This window comes from Festucalex cinctus, chromosome 1 (genome assembly GCF_051991245.1).
Source record: "Festucalex cinctus isolate MCC-2025b chromosome 1, RoL_Fcin_1.0, whole genome shotgun sequence".
Classification (NCBI taxonomy): domain Eukaryota; kingdom Metazoa; phylum Chordata; class Actinopteri; order Syngnathiformes; family Syngnathidae; genus Festucalex; species Festucalex cinctus.
The window spans coordinates 660,076-680,821 of NC_135411.1; the positions used below are offsets into that span (position 1 = coordinate 660,076).

General features: G+C 39.5%; 2 protein-coding genes across 2 annotated transcripts in view; both read left to right on the top strand.

Annotated features, from left to right (window-relative positions):
* The window catches only part of LOC144009310 (uncharacterized), a 99,776-nt gene that overhangs the window by 76,545 nt on the left and 2,485 nt on the right, over positions 1-20,746 (top strand). The window lies entirely within an intron of this gene.
* On the top strand, positions 5,018-19,226 carry LOC144001581 (uncharacterized). Its single transcript, XM_077496045.1, has 8 exons — positions 5,018-5,895; positions 9,339-9,527; positions 13,839-14,027; positions 16,464-16,511; positions 16,590-16,936; positions 17,531-17,722; positions 17,870-18,069; positions 19,178-19,226. Exons 1-8 carry the CDS (start codon positions 5,772-5,774, stop codon positions 19,224-19,226), a joined length of 1,338 nt encoding a protein of 445 aa, XP_077352171.1. The 5' UTR covers positions 5,018-5,771.

Sequence of the window (20,746 nt, forward strand, 5' to 3'; positions counted from 1 at the left end):
TTTATCAGTTGCTAAAACACCAAACCCCGTTCGATGAAGCAAATTCTCAGTTTCCGAGACTAATTTCTGGAATGAAACACTTTTTTGACCAAACCTTACACACGGTTCAGGCTTAGACCCAATTCTCAAAACTCATCCACTCTTTTTGGATAAAACTTAAACACATTTCACACTATTCCTAAATTATTTTGCCCTAAGACTAATGCATGTTTTTTTGTTAAAAGTACCCATTTTGACGCTATCACGTTTTTTGATTGAATTATTGAACATAAAAACAAACAGCAAAGAAACAAAAGTTAAAAAAGAAAAGAAGAAAAGAAAAAACAAACTCATCATAGTTTACATGTTCAAAAGGGAGTAGGAAGAAGTTAACTTATTTAGTCCTACCCCTCATACATTATACATTTAAACTTATTTCATTATTGATACAATACTAGGTTAATATTTTTAAAAATAAAATGATGCGTGCATTATCCAGCAACATATATACATAAAATTCCTAAACATATACCATAATACATTTATAAATCATATACTCATACTCATTATATACAATTTTCATGCTCTTATTTGACAAAAGTAATTTTTTTTAACTTTGCATTTAAACATTTTTTTTTTAACTCAACAAGTGAGTCACATCTTTTCAAGTCAATTCCCAGATTATTCCACAAATTAACACCTTTTACAGAAACACACCTTTGCTTAATATTTGTTCTTGTTTTGGGTTTTTTGTACACACTTGTACCCCTTATATCAGAAGGACTGTGTCTATTTTCAAACAATGTCTGAGTAATATAGCAGAGTAGATTGTTATATACTTTGTACATTATTTGTGCTATTTTAAACTCAACCAAGTCATAAAATGTCATTGTATTTAATTTGATAAATAATGGATGTGTTGATTCTGTATATTTTGAACGATTAATAATCCTTATGGCTCTTTTTTGCAAATTGAAAACAGAGTTAGTGTTTGTTTTATATGCAGTTCCCCAGATTTCCACACAATAGGTCAAATATGGTAATAATAATGAACTATATAATATATATAATGAGTTCATGTTCAGGACATCCTTAGTTTTATAGAGTATCCCGATGATTTTTGACATTTTCCTTTTAACATTTTCTACATGTGGGTTCCAACATAATTTATCATCAATAACTACTCCAAGGAATTTATTTTCATACACCCTTTCTATTTCATTTGAATTCACCATAATTTTAACTTGGTTAGTAATTTGTCTAGTGCCAAAAACTATGTTTGTTCATGCATGTAAAATAAACCTCTGTTGACTACCTACCCTGGATGCTCTGTGTTAGATTATTTTATGTCGTGTCTAACAAATGCTCTCATGGTGAATATATTTTTGACTTACTGTGTGTATGATCTGAATATATTGTTCGGATTTGAATACCGGATAATAGGTTTTGAAGTGAAAAGTCACGGCTTTTGTGAAAATTGTTTGAATTTTTGTGTTTGTGTTTACGGTTTTGAGAAAATGGGTACAGGTTTCAAGAAATGTGTATTAGCAATTGAGAAAGACTGTAATAAGATGGTTAAATTATTATTTTTATTTTCGTGTTTACGAATACCCTTACCATTCCATGTTACTATTTTATAACTTTTGCATTGCTTGACCTGCTCCTCTCCCTCCTCTAATTCCTCTTCCTCTGGCTCTGCCTCTATCCATTGCGCTTGTTTGGACTCTCCAGCAAACTGTACACTCTGAACTTGAGTTTATAGGTGTGGTCACATCATTAGCAACAAGTGTATTCAATTTTTGAGTTGTTGTGTGAACGCCAGTTAAGTCCGTTGTGTTCAAATATTGTTGACTTGTGGTAAACATTTTGTATCGCATGAGAGCAATTTGTGAATTGTGTCTTCATGTAAAATGTTTTTATGGCATTGGAAAATGAGGGGTTACATTTATTCAATGTGTTTAGACAACTGGTCATTCGGTTCAGAGGACTGGCATTTGGGTTTTAGTATTTGAGAAAATATCCCAAGGAGAGCACGCTGGCAGACGTCTAACCAACCCCCTCGCTCATATCCACCAGCCCCCCAACAATTATGGTCATTGAAACACACACACTCAAACTGTGACAGAGTCCTAGTGTCTCCAACAAGCCTCAGAAAATTCTCACGAGTGTAGGGACATCTCCCCTTTCTGCTACGCATACCTCGCTGCTACGCATATATGCTCTATGCAGAGCATGTATGTGATGGACTCAAAGCCACACACCGTTACGCCTATAGGTAAGCTTAATTAGTTTTCACTTGTCACCACTTTTCAAATCCTTGAGAAAATGTTAGCTAGGATGTTTCAACTAACGGTTGCTGCATAAAACTATCATAAATGGATATCTGTGTAGATGTTTTTTTAAAGAAGCAGTTTTGGAAATCTCTTCTTGAAAACCAACATTACAGTTACCGTTTAATCTTACACTGTTCAGCTCTCATGCAAACGCACACACGCATACACAGGCCCCTCAGACATACATTTGACCTCCCCGTGAATCTTTGACTGCATCTGCTTCCCCCTACTCACAGGAATATTGAACAATCGCCTTTCTCAGACCAAAAATGGCGCTCATTTTAACCAAGATAGGAGGAACCCCCCGATATTTTCTCTTCCTCCTCCTTCAGCCTTAATTTTATGACCAGCAGCCGCTGTCCTCGCAGGGGTAAGGAGACTATCGCTGATGATGGCTTTTCACCAATTTCTACATAAAATTATCATTATAAATAGAATCAGATCTAAGTCGATGCATATTTTTGTAATATGTTTTAGGAAGTGTTGTCTTTTCAAACTAACAACATTATAGCCACCGTCTAACCTCACACTTCTTCAGCCGCCCGTCTGTCCTCACACTTCTTTGACCCCCATGCAGCCATACATGCGCGTACGCACACACAAGCACAGACATACATTTGACCTCCCCATGAATCTTTGACTGCATCTGCTTCCCCCCTACTCACAGGAATATTGAACAAAAATGTCAGATAGTAACTATATCAGTAAGGGGAAATTATATAGTTTTATCCGTTTATTTTCAGATTCAACCCCAGCAGTCACGAACGACTCTTACATCATTTTTACATATAATGTATAACTTCATGTTAGAGTTTTTTAATTTCATAATACCAACCAGCGTATCACAGTTTAACCTTACCTTATACTTCTTGTTTTACAACCTCTAAAATACACTCTTTGAGCCGTGTTTGCGCATGCTTTTTCCCCCTTCACCATAATAGAAATGGCTAGTACTTTTCCCCCGGCGGTTTTACCCATACTAAACCACTCCCTCTGATCACGTCATTCAATCTCATTATTATTCATTATTCACTCAATCTAGGGGGGCGTGCACCGGATCCGGAAGTTAACCAAACAATTAGCATTTGAACCCGGGTCAGCCATGATATCTGCAAAAACAGGTAGGAACACCACCTACACATCATCCATCTTCATTAAGGGGTCATTAATCTTCATTAAATGACATCAGGAAGTCATTAAGGGTCATTCATCTTCATTATATAACACCTGGAAGTCATTAAAGGCCATTCATCTTCATTAAACGACATCCGGAAGTCATTAAAGGTCATTCATCTTCATTATACGACATCCGGAAGTCATTAAAGGTCATTCATCCTCATTAAACGACATCAGGAAGTCATTAAAGGTCATTAACCCTCATTAAATGACATCCGGAAGTCATTAAAGGTCATTAACCCTCATTATATGACATCTGGAAGTCATTAAAGGGTCATTAATCTTCATTAAATGACATCAGGAAGTCATTAAGGGTCATTAATCTTCATTAAATGACATCAGGAAGTCATTAAGGGTCATTAATCTTCATTAAATGACATCAGGAAGTCATTAAGGGTCATTAATCTTCATTAAATGACATCAGGAAGTCATTAAGGGTCATTAACCCTCATTAAATGACATCAGGAAGTCATTAAAGGTCATTAACCCTCATTATATGACATCTGGAAGTCATTAAAGGGTCATTAATCTTCATTAGGGAGGGGTCATGACCCATACATGACCCCCCTAATCTAATTAAGAATGTCATCCATCAAATTTTGACAGAAGCGGCCTTGTAATATTCTCTCTCAGCGATCTTTGAAGCTGAAAAAAAAAAAATGAAGTGAAGTGAGTCTGGTGTGCTGTAAAAGTGTCAGTGAATTGAATAAAAAAAAAAACGAGTGTAGGAAATATTGGATCCCCCTGCTGCTTATTATTGTTCTTATTATTAGTAGTTGGATTAAAACGCTCGCTCAAACGCTGATCTTTGAATTATTCTCAGATCAATTTATTATAATTCAACTATTCAAATTGTAAGATCAAGTTATTGAATGTTTTATTTGATGAACAGAAGACAGGGATGTGTCATAAGTCATATCGAATATGGATAGAGTAAAATGTGTGTGTATATTCCTCTGTTTATATGATGTGTAAATGAGCTCAGCTCATTCTCGAAGTGATGCACCTCATCTCTTCATTCACGTTCTCTCAACACCACCACAATGGATGTCAAATGAAACGGACAAGATGACGTCCCATCTTTATTATGAGCGGGATTTCCCTGCCAACGAGTTTTACAAAACTAAAGTCGCGCTATGCTAACATCGAATATTGCGTTTAAACCAAGATCCCGTTTGAAACAAAACGCACAATTCAGTCATGACCAAAACGATTTTGGAATTCCGACGTTCATTTTACGTCACAAATCTTGCGTTGGATTAGAAGACGCAATAGCGATGTCCCTTGGTGAGCAAAAACAGTTCCAAAGTCCATTGCATAAATTGCAAACGCGCCGCCAAAACATAATATCAATAATAAATAATAATAATAATATCAATTTAAAGGCCCAAGAATAATGTGTGTTAATAGTGTGTTAAACACGAATATCTATGTTCAATATAATATAATAAACTAAAAAAGGAATGGCTGTACAAAGTGGGAAAAAAATCTGTCAATTTACAATTAATTGGGAAGTATACTACTTTCTTTACTTTTCTTTTTTCTTTACTTTATATCAGATACGCTATCAAATATTTATTAATAGCTAGGGCCGGTACATTATAAGCTATTACAACAAATTAAACTCGTCCCTGATAATAAACATTCAGTTTACATCAAAATGCTTGTTCAACTTTGATGGCAAATTTTTAAACTGCACATTCACCACAATAAACTTCAGCTCTTTTGAATAAGTCCAATTTAAACGGGCATTTAAACTTTACAATTATATCGGGAACAAAACACTGAAAAACGGGAATGAGACTTTCGATTCCAACTGCAGCAAAAATGGCGACATCTGCCGATGACTTGATGAAAATACTTTCTCTGAAGCCCCCGGACAATTTCCAGCAGCCAATCATAACGCAGCGGGGGCGTGTCCTGCCTGACTTAACTTCCGCCGCACGTCTACATTCGTTTCTTTACGTGCTCACTGCACTGGCGGGCGGCCACATCGCGTTTCATCAGACGTCCTCTGCTAATTCATTCTTTCTTATTTGGTGTTGGACTGAACACACAGGACTCCCATCACCATTTTGAAGTCTGCGACACCATTTATTAAATGTCGGCGTGTGTATAAACTCGTCTCGGTGCGCGTTGATGCTTCTCAGTCTAGTTAGCTTAGCTTAGCTTAGTTTAGCTTAACTTAGCTTAGCTTAGCTTGCTAGCCGCTAACAAAGAGAAGCACATAACACGTGGTCAGGAAGAGACCAAGTGTGACTTTGTTGGCATTATTGTGCCAAAATGTCGGCGAGAACGACACCAAAGTACGAGGAGGAACTCTTTGGAGTAAAAGAAGAGAACGAGCAACATTTTCAACCGCTGGACGACGTTTGCGAGCAGCCTCGAATTGTGCTACACAAAACAGGTTTGTACACTTGTTATTACTCTCCCTTGCTTAGCACTACTATATAGCGTAAAAAAAATTCACTGCAGTCCTCATTGCTGTACACAGTAATTCAATTCAACTTTATTTCAGAGGACGGTTATACAATCATCAGACAGTCATACCAATGTCTTTGACAAGTTGTATGCGAGTTGAAGAACACTTTGGTCCACGATGCTGTTGTATTAAAACGGTGGTATAATACTAAATGATTTATTTTTTTTTTTGTCTGTATACATACCCGTTTCCCACATATTTTTTTAAAATAATACAATCACATTGTTTTGTTATGATTACTGCCAGTGTTTTAAAAAATAAGTGCCGGTACTCTCCTAATTCATATCTATCTATCTGTCTGTCTGTCTGTCTGTCTATAGGAGAATTTTTTGGGGCATTTTTATTGTAAATTGTAATATTAAATAGGGCTGCACAATATATCGAAAAAATATCGATATCGTGATATTGGCCCTTGCAATAATCATATCGCAAAGGCACGCAATAAGTTTTATATGGAATGTCATGCTTTTTATATGAATTTGACCAGTCAGATGCAAACTAAAATGTGCATCGCCATTCAATAGTTGAAAATGATCAAGACATAATTACAATTAATGAACTAAGATTACATGAAGGTTGCTTCTTGTTAGGATTATTATATATATTATCAGTGTTGCCACAGTTACCTTGAAAAAGTAACTTAGTTACTTTACTGATTACTTGGTTTTAAAAGTAACTAAATTGCGTTACTGATTACTTGATTTTAAAAGTAACTTAGTTAGATTAAAAGTTACTTTTTTAGTTACTTTCAGCAGCTGCCGATAACACCATCTCAACATAAAAATAATGCAGTAGAAACGGAGTTCCAAATACTTTATTGAAAGTGCATTTTTAACATGGAAATAAAGTTTTTTTTATGAAAAACAAAATAGGCAGTCTCTCTTGACTTCTTGTAACGTAAATACTTTTTATAAAACAAAAAATAAAAATCTATCCAGGTTGAAAATGAAAATTCCCTAAATTCCTCTATTGTTTGTTTGTTCCGCTATTCCAGTGTGTACACATGTATCAGTTTAAATATTTATTAGTAGTTATTGACAGTTATAATTGTTTTTTGGTTTGTTTGTTTTTTCTCTTCAAAATAAGGATCAGGAAAACAAAAGGTTGATAATTTAATGTTAAATATAAATATTTAACCTTTAGACAGACACCAACACAATTAAACAGAATATTTGCACATTGTGAAGTATTTCAGAAACCTAAATTTAAGACATGAAATAAACCTACCGTCCAGCCAAAAGAAATATGAAGCCACCTTATGGAACAATAAATCTATCAAACACATTTTAACCACTTAATATATGCAAAAATATTTCCAAAAGTTCATTTCCCTTTTTAATCAACAATTTTTGTATTTAACAAATTTTTTTTCTTTTGTCATCACTTTCATTTTTGGTTCATCTTTTTTTGTTTTTTTAATCTGAGACACGATGATGACCACAGAATCACTACTGTTTATATTTTGTTTTTTGGGCTGTCGTAATCGCGGGCACGTCTCAGTTCTCCTATCTGCTGCTCATGCTAGTTGTAGACATTGACAGGGAGCCACAAACTGAGAAATGAGATACTTGCAGTGTGCTTTTAGCTTAGCTGGTGTGTTGGCTGTGGGACATACCTGTGTCGTTTGAATCCATGCATTGGATCGTCACGGGAGTTATTCTTTTTGGCTCACGCGCAGTACCAACACCGGCCCGGGACAAGTGCACGGAGAGGACTCGATAGCCATGGGAAATACCGAGATGTACGGCACCGGCTTCTGCTAACTGTCTCCATTTGTATGTTGTCACTCGTTGCGCGCGCGCGCGCGCCGTGTCGCGAGCACGGAAACACGGAAGTAGCTTGAATGGTGATGCTACTGAAATGTAAACAAAACAAGTAGAGCACGGCGCAGAACTCTTGCTATTGTTATGAAAACCATAAAGCCTCACTCGCAACCGATACGGTCGTTTAGCTCCCCTTGACGAACGATGGTTCGGTCGAATCGTTTTTTTGTTCCACCCCTACTGAAAACGTAACTTAATTGTCTGACGTCACTCCCCCTGGCGAGAGGGCGGAGACGACCTCATCCCATAATGCTTCACGGACCAGTTAAGGATGGAAATAAATTATTTTTTTTACCACTTTTATGGTCCATAATGCACACTTTTTTTGTTGTGTTGTGTGCCTGTTGGTTAATAAAACTAGTAGTAAAAGTATCATCACTTTTGTTTTGAATGTGCAAACAATTCATGACCAGACCATGGCTGAATTCAGTGTGGTGATCAATGACTTCTGCCTCATCTTCGTAGTTGTTTGTGACTGTTACAACAGTGAGATAGTTTGCCTTTTTCATGAAAATGTGGAGTAACGCATTGATTCTCTGGACAGTAACTTTAATCAGACTACTTTGTAGAATAAAGTAACGCGTTAGACTATTAGTTACTTTAGAAAGCAACTTTTTTGAGTAACGCGTTACTAAGTAACGCGTTACCGGCAACACTGTATATTATTCCATATTTTCTCTTTATGACATAGATTTAATTGTAAAAGCATTTTGCTCAGTGTTGTGCTATCTGTTTGGAACTGCTGCATGCATGTTTATTCAACCTCAGGACATCTGGAATGTGGGAGTGAAGAACTTTGCACCAGGACAATAGACAGTGTTCAAGGATAAGTGGTCGTAAAAAAGTTTTATGGTTAGAGGATGTCTCCTGTGTTTATGACTGTTGTATTTGTGATGCCACAACGATGCTATGTCTCAACCTCCTTTTATGACCACTTGTTAGCGAATTCCATGTAAAGACAGGAAATGTGAATGTGTGTCAGAATGAGCCAGAGGATTGTGACCAGCACACATCTCTCGCTCATCTCTCCTTGTACAAGTAAAGGCCTTGTTTTTCTTATTTTAATGTCTGTCTCCTTATTTGTGCAGTTTAAAAATGTCAAAGATGGTGTTTAAACCTGACATTTATTTTGCCCCATGAAAAATGTTTTTCTTTCGTTAGGTAATAAAAATGTAATTTCTTTAGGTAAATGTTAAATATCGCAATAATATCGATATAGCTATGTTCGGCGAGTATATCGCATATCGCATGTTTTTCCAATATCGTGCAGCCCTAATATTAAATATTATTAAATCAGCTATATGGAAGATTGAAAATTTCAAATCTCTACTGCCACCTGTGGCCGAAAACAAACTGGACGCTCGTACACGCTGCATGCACTCGTACAACCTTGAAAAAATAATCACAGATATCGCATGATAACGCAATCGCATTTTTTTGGGTGACAAAAAATCGCAATTAGATTATTTTCCATAATCGTTCAGCCCTACTTGAAATTTGACTTAACCAAACCAAATGTGTGTTTTGTCTTCTTGTGTCCTGCAGACGTCGGTGAGAAATATCTTCGTCCTGACCAAGAGGACATGAAGCCTCCGAATGTTAAAGAGGAGGAAGAACATCCTGACATCGAAGAGGAGGAAAAGCCCGTTCGTGTCAAAGAGGAGGAGGTTGAGGATGATGTCACCAAGTTGCCACCGACATTCGCCCCTTTAAAGAGTGAAGATGAAGACAAGGGTGAGAGTGATGAGGAGCTTCCAAGCAGCAGCTCTTCGTTTTCAGTAAAAAATAAATAAATAAAAATAAATAAATAAATAAATACATTTTAAAAAACACAGGGGGGGGGGGGGGGGATGTTGGGCCGGGTTCGATATTAGTGTAAAAAAAAAAATCTAAAATACAAAAGCCGATCTTGACTCTGTTGTGTCATCTAAAAAAGTGAAATGGAAACTTAAGTAAGTAAATACCATATCGCTCTGATTTCCTACAGGAAATATTTATCCCCAAAATTTAAAAACGCCTGAAATCTGCCACAAAAACAAATGTTTCAGAAGATTCCCAATGAAATGTGTTACCTTCACGGACCATGGGACACTACCCAACCGGCGTCACCACAACACAAGGATTTCTACAGAAATTGAAATCAAATCAGAGATGTTATGTCATATAAGCAGGTATAACTTTATTTTGTCGACACTTTAGCATGTGTGAGTTTACTGACTGAAGATCGGCAAGATTTTTTTTAAATATGTATACTGAATTTATTTATTTATAAATTGTGTTTACATGTATGTTTCATGGCACATGAAAAGCTTGGTATGTTGAGTGGTAAAGTGTAACTCAGTGAAAAAAACTGATATTAAAAGGCTTAATTTGCCTTTATCTTACGATCCTGTAATATATAATAGATATTGTTCATTATAATTAACTTTTTGTTGGGGGAAAAAAAAATACTTAAAGCCGCAGTGTGTAGCTCGCGACCGCCATCTATCGGTCAAACAAGATAATGCAATGATTTTAAACACACGAACTACGGCGTCCCAGAGAGACCACACTTCGCCGGCCTACCATCAATTTCACCGGAACAGAACGCAAACAACTTCTAGTATTCCCTCGAGTGATGACGTAAGTGAATTGCATTTGTTAGACATACTGTACAGATCCCTAATAATTATGATTTAGTCATTTAATTTCAGAATTAATATTTTTGTAGGCATTGTTTGGAAATACTGTACGTCAGCTAATGATAATGGCTATCTATGTTCATATTTGTTAGTGCAACTAAACCATGCAACAGAGAACACACAGTTATGTTATGTTTTATAGACATGTGGACCATCTCAAAGGGGGCGAGGAGGGGGCGAGGGAGACGACGAGGAAGAGAACGGGGAAGAGAAAGCGGTGTCTCGTAACGTACAATTATGTCATCATGGAAAAATAATTCCATTCGAGCATGCATGTGAATGGCTCAAAACATACCTTTGCTTGGAATATGTGGTATTTAGATTACATCGTTTGCTGATATGTTTAGTATATCGTGCAAAAATAATGGTGTTAACTGAACTACACATCTGCAACTCAGACTCGTAACCCCCCCCGTGTCTTTTTGCTACTAACCACTCAGAAAAGTGCTGCTTACAAAAACATTTGAAACCCTTTACTCAGATATCGATTTGTCACCATGTTGAACAATTTTACCTAATAAATATCACTAAGCAACTTAATTAGTTTTGATTGAAGATACAACAGCTTCCTTGTACTTCGATGTGCAGGAATTTACATGGCTTTCACAAATAGTCTTGCTCATGTAATAATGTACTTCATTGGCTCAGTGACTTTCAGTTCATTGTTTGGTACCTCATCTGACATACAATTGTTACCTTCTTGCAGAGACTCGTACAGGAAATGACCATGGAGGAACATGAAGATATCCAAGCCCAGCTGATAGACTGACACCAAGAAATACTTTTTGACACATTGCTGACACATCAGCACCACCATGATTTCCTGTACCTGGATCCCACATCAGCATCACCATGATTTCCTGTACCTGGATCCCAGACTGCAGCACCTTGGTGGACTTGTGGCAAATAAGTGACACTTTCCCAGATCCTTGAGGACAATACAAAGGTTTTTTACCTGGCATATAATTAGTACATGTCTGACACTTGTTGTTGTAATTTGTATAACTTGTATATTGTTGTTGTGTGTTAATTTGTACATTTTGAATAACTAAAAAAAATACTATTTCCTTTGGCGTCAACATGCAGTGTTCATTCGACACCTAACCTAACACTATTTTACATGACCAGAAATGTAAAACATCAAAAGCCTGGAGAATTATTATAAATGCTTGCAATGACAAGGAATTCTTCATTGGCCAATGAATGTAAGGTACAGTACATGAAAATGAATAAATAAAATAAAGTAAAATAAAAGTCTACATGAAATGAACATATTAACTAAAAAAAGCTGTTAGAATATAATGAGCTACATGAAATGCAGTTGTTCCAGAATTTTACCAATACGCTGTGCATTTCAAAATATGGAAAATAGACATACAGGTTTGGGCCAAAAGTAGTGTTACAGAGCAGGTATGTGTTGTACACAGCTAAAATATCTGATTAACTCAATACCATGATGTTTTTGTTTTTTTGTGTGTGTGTGTGTGTGCTGACATTGTCCCCCATTAACATTGCAACATTCCTCAAACTCTCCCGAACACATAGTATGATCTGTAACACTACTTTTCGCCTACTCTATGATGTTATTGGGGCAAAATTAAGGAAGGCTTGTCCATTGATTGTGTGAACAGACTGCAGTAAAAATGAAGTCACTTAAATGTTTGCTGGTTTTATTAAGTCTGACATGCTCCTTGACTGCACAAGTACATGTTATGGAGTGAGGGCATGTTCCCACCAACGATGATATCATATTCTTCAAATGCTTGCTGAGGAAAGAGAGGGAGGAGTCACTCCATGGCTTCAGACACCTGGTCAGCAGGTCCTGTGTAAAACAAGTGGTGCTTGTACATGTGACCATTCCGTATTGCTTCACACAAAAAGTTAATGTAGTGTGCAATGCCGTCCATATGTAAATGACATACCAAGACGTCGGCTGACTTCAGTTTGTTGCAGCTCAGATATGGTAGGTGGAGATACTGGTGGTACAACACCGAAGCCTTCTGGGGTCCTCCATTCAAGTGTCCTCGTTCAAGTCCTCAAGTTTGGCTGTTGATCTAGTGTGACACAAACAAAAACAAAATTATAAAATAAAATAATTGATGATACTACTATATGTCACCAACTTTACAACAAAGCCCCCAAAATAGAGGGAAGATCTTTAGTTTTTGGGCCCAAAACATTGTATTAGCTAGATAAAAGTAACTTGACTGCATACTGCATAGAATATGCAAAGGCTGCTTGCTTGTCGAATTTCCGTGGAAAACGTTGCAGCCTGTAAATTCTTGTGCACCCAATTACACAATGGACCAGTACACACTTGAGTGAGAGAGTTCAGACTCTAGCAGTGCTTACGGTAAAGCCAGCATTTAAGTCCAGAAAGTTATTCCCTGCCGAAAATTAATTTCGAGAACACTATTTTCACCAACCACAACGAAAATAATTTTCAACTCCTCCACTAATACAGTATGCTTTAGATTCTCCATTGAAGTTATGGGCAAATATACCTCCGAAATCACAGTTATATTACATTACACAATAACTTGCGCATTTACTCTAAATATAACGTGCCAGCGGGAATCTTTTTTTTTTTTCAAAGCAAGTATCTACGTAAAACAAAGGTACGAACATCGTATTAATTAGTACGGTGTATACTTTTTCCTCTCGCTCTCAAAACGTAAACACAAATGTACTCTTACTTACCGGTCAAGTAGAAAGCAGTCGAAGGCACCGGCACGTCCCAAACCTAGTCTGTTCCTCATTTCTCTCCATCTGGCAAATGCGGCTACAATATAAACTATTGTTTTGTCGCGCTGAAATAAAATAAATTCCCAAAGTAAGTGTGATGCTTGATAATGCTCTCTTCGGGGACCGGAAACTCTTCTTCTTCGTGGACATGCGGTCGCCATACAAACCGGAAGTGCGTTCCAAAAACGCGTTAAGAAATGGAGCGCTGAAATTTGTCTTTGACGGCACCCGTAGCAGAAAGATGGCGGCGAAACATGGCGGACACTAGCAGGCGAGGCGCGGTTATGTACAATAATTCGTGATTTATATACTTACCGTTATATTTTAAAAAAGTATGTTTATACGATACAACATATCTTTTTACTTACTACTAACACAAACAATTGTTGTTTTTTTTTCGAATGATTTATTGTTTCACCACTAGATGCCACTGTATAATACCGAGTGTACCTTTAAATGGACCTTGAAAAAAATAATCGCAGATATCGCATGATATCGCAATCGCATTTTTTTGGGTGAAAAAAAATCGCAATTAGATTATTTTCCATAATCATTCAGCCCTACTTGAAATTTGACTTGACCAAACCAAATGTGTGTTTTGTCTTCTTGTATCCTGCAGATGTCGCTGAGAAATATCTTCATCCTGACCAAGAGGACATGAAGCCTCCGAATGTTAAAAAGGAGGAAGAACATCCTTACATCGAAGAGGAGGAAAAGCCTGTTCGTGTCAAAGAGGAGGCGGTTGAGGATGATGTCACCAAGTTGCCACCGACCTTCGCCCCTTTAAAGAGTGAAGATGAAGACAAGGGTAAGAGTGAGGAGGATACAGGGGTGGAGCTTCCAAGCAGCAGCTCTTCATTTTCAGAAAAAAAAAATAATTAAATAAATAAATTAAAAAAAGGGGGGGGGGGGGGGGGTTTGGGGTCGATATTAGTGTAAAAAAAAAAAAAATCTGAAATACAAAAGCCAATCTTGACTCTGTTGTGTCATCTAAAAAAGTGAAATGGAAACTTAAGTAAATACCATATCGCTCTAATTTCCTACAGGAAATATTTTTCCCCAAAATTTAAAAACACCTGAAATCTGCCACAAAAACAAATGGTTCAGAAGATTCCCAATGAAATGAAAACTAAGTTATATTAGAAAATGCAATTTCTGGAGAAATTGCGGGTGAATGCAGGAAGGGTGAATAAAAACCTGTGGAATGATTATGAATAATATTGAATGACCTGGAATGCTATACAATGACCTGAACATGCTAAATTTGGAATGGTTTGAATTTATACAGAAATACAGAAGCAGTTGAAGGAATAAAAATAGCACACAAATGAAAATAAATTAGCAAGAAACAAATTAACAAGCTGAGAAAAAAAAAGTCAAGTGAGCAATGTAGGAAGGAGCAAGTAATTGAGGAAGCAATGGAGTAAAGAGAGAAAAATTAAGTGAGCAATGAAGTAAGGAGCGTAGAATCGAGTAGCAATGGTGTAAGGAGTGACAAATTGAATCAGCAATGGAGGAAAGATTGAGGACTGGAGTAAGGCTCACTTCCTATTGAAATCAGGTCACTTTCTGTTGAAATTGTGTCCCTTCCTGTTGATTTGACGCCACTTCTGGGTCACTTCCTGTTCATTTTAAGCCATTTCCAGGTCACTTCCTATTGAAATCAGGTCAGTTCCTGTTGAAATCGTGTCACTTCCTGTTTATTTGACGCGACTTCTGGGTCACTTCCCGTTCATTTTAGGCCATTTTCGGGTCACTTCCTATTGAAAATAGAGTCACTTCCTGTTGAAATAGTGTCACTTCCTGTTCATTTGATACCACTTCTGGGTCACTTCCTGTTGATTTTAGACAATTTTCGGGTCACTTCCTGTTGAACTCAGGTCACTTCCTATTGATTTTAGGCCATTTCTGGGTAACTTCCTGTTCAAATTGGGTCACTTCCTGTTGAAAACAAGTCAGTTCCTGTTGATTTCAGGTCACTTCCGGGTCACTTCCTATTGAAATCAGGTCACTTTCTGTTGAAATCGTGTCACTTCCTGTTGATTTGACAACACTTCTTGGTCACTGTCTGTTCATTTTAGACCATTTCCGGGTCACTTCCTATTAACTCATTCACTGCCTTGGACGAGTCAGTTCGTTAAAGTGAAAAATAGCGCCCCCTGCCTTTGACGAGTTAATTCGTCAATCCCTTTTTTTTTTTATGGCAAGCTGCGGATAAAAGTCTGGGGCATCAGATGTGTGATTTTCAAGGTTGTAGCCTATTTACCTCCACCACTAGATGGCATATTAGCATAGCAAAGTATATTAGAATAGCAGATCAAGCATTATGTCTACTTTTAGACAGCTTACAGCTGGAGGAGAGTTTGTTCAAACCAAAGTCCAGCCAGAAACGTAGAGGATCGTCATCTTTGAACGATAATGACGATCAAAGAAGGGAAAAGATGACGTTGAGGAGCAAGGTACCACGTGTGCAAACAGAGCCGCATGTTAGTCAACCCGTGAGCTCACAAGGCAGTCAGGAGAAATCTGTTGCTGCATCCATCGATTCCACTGAATGGACGGAAACGTCATGCGACTTATCGGATGAGTATCTGCCCACAAAAACCCCTGACTGGAGCGAAGACTCGGACACATCGCAGAGTAGCGATGACGGTGAGAGCTAACGTGCTAACTCGCTAACTTTGCCTTTACTCGCGATCTCCTCGTCTTTCCGTTACATGCACTTTATTTATTACACTGTTGCCACAGTTGCCATTACTAACGGCTGTACAGATGATGCATTTTATTGCTGTGGACGTAAATGTGTTGCGATAATGAGCTAACTTGCGCGATCGTCAAATTTAAACCCATCCTGCACGAGTTGTGTTTTTCTGTCGATGTGGGTGGGGATAAAAATGTGATACGGCGTACAGCATTGATACTAGAAGGACTAGTTAGTCTTATTTGTTGTTCTTCTTTCAGTGATCGACATCTGTGCATGTATATAAAAAGCTAGACTAAGTCAAGCAATGAGGAGAAAATTACTGGTGTATAAAAGGGCGGGAAAATGTTTAGGAAAGGTCAAAAGGGAAAAAAAATCCAGGCAGCAGTAAAAATCAAATGCTTCTATTATTTACAGATTGGCCATCCACCAGTCGGGTCTCACCGGTTGGCAGAGCAAAGAGAGGAAAAATAAAAAATAAAAAATCCGCAAAAAACTATAGCAATAAAACAAAAAGTAATCTTTTGATTCTATGTTTCACAGCAGGTACATCCAGAAATACTGCGGCTGCTTTGTGTGGGGCTAAGAGAGGTAAAAACGTTTTTAGTACAAATCACACCACATCAGTAAATAACAATTTCATGGCATTTATTTTTCTGTAATTTACAGTTGGATCATTGAACTGTAATGAGGATCAATCCTGGAAGCAGACACACTGGAGGCCCAAAAGGATTCGCTTCACCGCTAAGCCCGGACCCCAGGGCTCTGCTGCGGAGCTGGAGTCAGACCTGCCGGTGGATTTTCTCGAGCTTTTCATCACCAATGAGCTGCTGCAGCATATTGTTGATGAGACAAATGCCAACGCGCTTGATTCGTTGCAGGAAAACCCCTGCGGACTTCTATACAGTAGAAGTCACGACTGGAGGCCACTTACTGTAGAAGAACTCAAAACCTTCCTTGGCCTAAGTTTCATTACAGGGTTCATCAAGAAACCTGTTTTGGAAGACTACTGGAGTGTAGAGGAATTTGAGAGCATACCTTTTTTTGGACAAACAATGTCCAGAAATAGATATCAAATTATTTGGAGGTATTTACACTTCAATGGCACTGCACATGATATATCGGACAAAATGCACAAGGTCCGCCCAGTCCTGGACTATGTAGTGGCCAAATTCAAAGATCTGTACACGCCAAAACAAAACATTTGTATAGATGAGGGCATGATGACGTGGCGTGGTCGGCTCTCCTTCAAAGTGTACGACCCCCAAAAACCCATCAAATATGGGATTAAATCATACGTTCTTTGTGATTCTGAGACTGGCTACTGCTTCAACTTGATGCCATACATCGGTGTATCCCATACCCTGCCTGACATCGTTTTTACACTACTTGACCGCCTCACAGGTCAGGGATATACCCTGTTTATGGACAATTTTTATAATTCCATTGGCCTCTGTGAGTGTCTTCTTTCAGCAAAGACGAACGTGTGTGGGACACTCGGAAAGAACCGTGGGGAGCCTCAGCTCATAAGAGAGGCAAACAAGACAAGCTTGGGGGCAAATGGCAAGCTTGTCTGTCACAATGAAAAGGTGATGGTTGTTGCATGGCAGGACAGGCGGACTGTCAAGATGGTGACGACCTGCCATCAAGACAGGACGCTTCCTGTGGAAGTGTGGCAGGAGGGGAACAAGGAGAAAGTCACCGTTCTCAAACCGGAATGCGTTGCGGAGTACGATGCTTCAATGAATGGGGTGGACAAACTAGATCAAAACATTGTTTATTACCCCTTCCTCGGGCGCTCTGTAAATTGGTCAATGAAGTTTGTCACTTATCTTTTTCAATTGTGCATGTTCAATGCACATGTTTTATACAGAGTCAAAAACCCACAGAAGCCTGCAACCTTACTTGCGTTTATAAAAAAGGTGGTTGTTTCATGGACCGTGAAACAGCAAGTTGGACAGGGTGATGATGAGCAAGCTGTGGGGAAACAAACAAGGGCCCCATACATGAAAGACCCGGAGAGGAGGCTTGATGGACAGTTGGGCAGGCATCGGCTAGAGAAGTTGGTGCCCACCAGCAAGAAGTTGGTGCCAACAAGAAGGTGTCGGGTGTGCCAACGAAAAGGCCTAAGGAGGGAGACCACCATGTGGTGTGCATCTTGCCATGTACCCTTGCACCCAGGAAGCTGCTTCACATCATACCACACTAAAAAACACTACACATCATAGGGGCGATACACATTCTCTCACATGCACATGCACACACACACCCACACACACTTGTAAATCGTTGAAAGTTCATACAAGCAGTGCGCACCCACATACTCGTGCATTTTTCCCACTTGTATATGTAGATCAAAGTTTTTTTGTTTTGCTACATCTGAATTGTCAATAGTTATCAATAAATTTACCATCAAAATACATTTATCTGTGTTTTTTATGTTGTTGTAACGAAGGAAAGGACTGTTCAGATGTTTGTTTTTGTTTTTTTGTTTTTGATGCCACAAAAGCAGAGAGTATTGGCATCAAAGTCAAAATGTAACTCAAAAGGAACCTTTTCACAAAAAGCTGTTTTTCTCCATTTTCTAGTCAAAAACAGAAAAATTGGTTAAACTTAGTGTTGTTCTATTGCGAATAACTAGAGAAGGGAGAATGTTAGAAACTTTTTTTTTTTTTTTTTAATGAAAGAAGAGGGTTTAACCTTTCCTTTGGTGGGTTCCATATTTATATACCTATAGAGCAAAATATTCTGTGGGCCTTCAAAAATTAGTCAAAATCCTCAAAAATGGCTGGCAAGCTGAAGCTCGCTTTTCTGAAAATGGCTGGCAGTGAATGAGTTAAAATCAGGTCACTTCCTGTTGAAATCGTGTCACTTCCTGTTGATTTGATGCCACTTCTGGGTCACTTCCTGTTGATTTTAGGCAATTTCTGGGTCACTTCCTATTGAAATCAGCTCACTTCCTTTTGAAATCAAGTCACTTCCGGGTCACTTCCTGTTGAAAACAAGTCAGTTCCTGTTGATTTCGTGTCACTTCCGAGTCATTCCTGTTGAAAACAAGTCACTTCCTGTTGAAATCAGGTTATTTCCTACAAATGGTGTAAAACACAAGTTATGACCATAGATTTTACTTTGTCCAGTTGACAGTCATTGCGATTTAACAAACATCGCCACCTGCCCTTTAATCTACCAAATGCGTGTTCCACGGTGATTCGGGCTCTGCTTGTCTTGTTGTTGTAAATTAACTGCCGCATGGTCAGCCTGCCGTTGTCATTGAACGGCTTCAGCAGTCAGCTCTTAAGTGGATAGGCAGCATCACCAAGCAGGTAATACCCAACGTTGTGTCCATGTATGTTTTTTGTTTCTTGAGGGTATAGCAAACCTCTGTCAACAACCTCGTGATTGACATGATACCATCCATCCATCCATCTTGTTCCGCTTATCCGGGGTCGAGGCGCGGGGGCAACAGCTTCAGGAGGGAAACCAAGACTTCCCTCTCCCCAGCCACTTCAACCAGCTCCTCCGGTGGGATCCCAAGGTGTTCCCAGGCCAGCCGAGAGACATAGTCTCTCCAGCGTGTCCTGGGTCGTCCCCGGGGCCTCCCACCGGTGGGACATGCCCGGAACACCTCCCCAGGGAGGCGTCCAGGAGGCATCCGAACCAGATGCCCGAGCCACCTCAGCTGGCTCCTCTCAACGCGGAGGAGCAGCGGCTCGACTCCGAGTCCCTCCCGGATGACCGAGCTTCTCACCCTATCTCTAAGGGAGAGCCCGGACACCCTGCGGAGGAAACTCATTTCGGCCGCTTGTATCCGGGATCTCGGTCTTTCGGTCACGACCCACAGCTCGTGACCATAGATGAGGGTTGGAACGGAGATCGACCGGTAAATCGAGAGCTTTGCCTTTTGGCTCAGCTCTTTCTTTACCACGACGGACCGATACAGAGTCTGCATCACTGCACACGCTGCACCGATCCGCCTGTCGATCTCCCGCTCCATCCTACCCTCACTCGTGAACAAGACCCCAAGATACTTGAACTCCTCCACTTGGGGCAGGATCTCATCCCAACCTGAAGACGACACTCCACCCTTTTCCGACTGAGGACCATGGTCTCGGATTTGGAGGTGCTGATCCTCATCCCAGCCGCTTCACACTCGGCTGCGAACCGCTCCAGTGAGAGTTGGAGATCCCGGCTTGAAGAAGCCAACAGCACCACATCATCTGCAAAGAGCAGAGATGCAATGCTGAGGCCACCAAACCGGAACCCCTCAACGCCTCGGCTGCGCCTAGAAATTCTGTCCATAAAAATTATGAACAGAATCGGTGACAAAGGGCAACCTTGGCGGAGTCCAACCCTCACCGGGAGCGAATCCGACTTACTGCCGGCAATGCGGACCAAACTCTGGCAACGGTCGTACAGGGACCGAACAGCCCGTATCAAGGGGCCCGGCACCCCGTACTCCCGAAGCACCCCCCACAGAACTCCCCGAGGGACACGGTCGAACGCCTTCTCCAAATCCACAAAACACATGTGGACTGGTTGAGCGAACTCCCACGCACCCTCGAGGATCCTGCGGAGGGTGTAGAGCTGGTCCACTGTTCCACGGCCAGGACGAAAATCACACTGCTCCTCCTGAATCCGAGATTCGACCTCCCGACGGACCCTCCTCTCCAGCACCCCTGAATAGACCTTACCAGGAAGGCTGAGGAGTGTGATCCCTCTGTAGTTGGAACACACCCTCCGGTCCCCCTTCTTAAAACCCCCTTTTAAGAAGGGGGAAGTAAATGTGAAATGTAGAATGTAGGGAGAGGTAGTGTACAAAATGGGGA

Coding starts and splice junctions, on each gene's coding strand:
- LOC144001581 (XM_077496045.1), top strand. CDS start 5,772: ATGTCGGCGAGAACGACACCAAAGTACGAGGAGGAACTCTTTGGAGTA. Junction 14,028..16,463: donor GAGTGAAGATGAAGACAAGG/GTAAGAGTGAGG, acceptor TATGTTTCACAG/CAGGTACATCCAGAAATACT. Junction 17,723..17,869: donor ACCCCTTCCTCGGGCGCTCT/GTAAATTGGTCA, acceptor ACCGTGAAACAG/CAAGTTGGACAGGGTGATGA.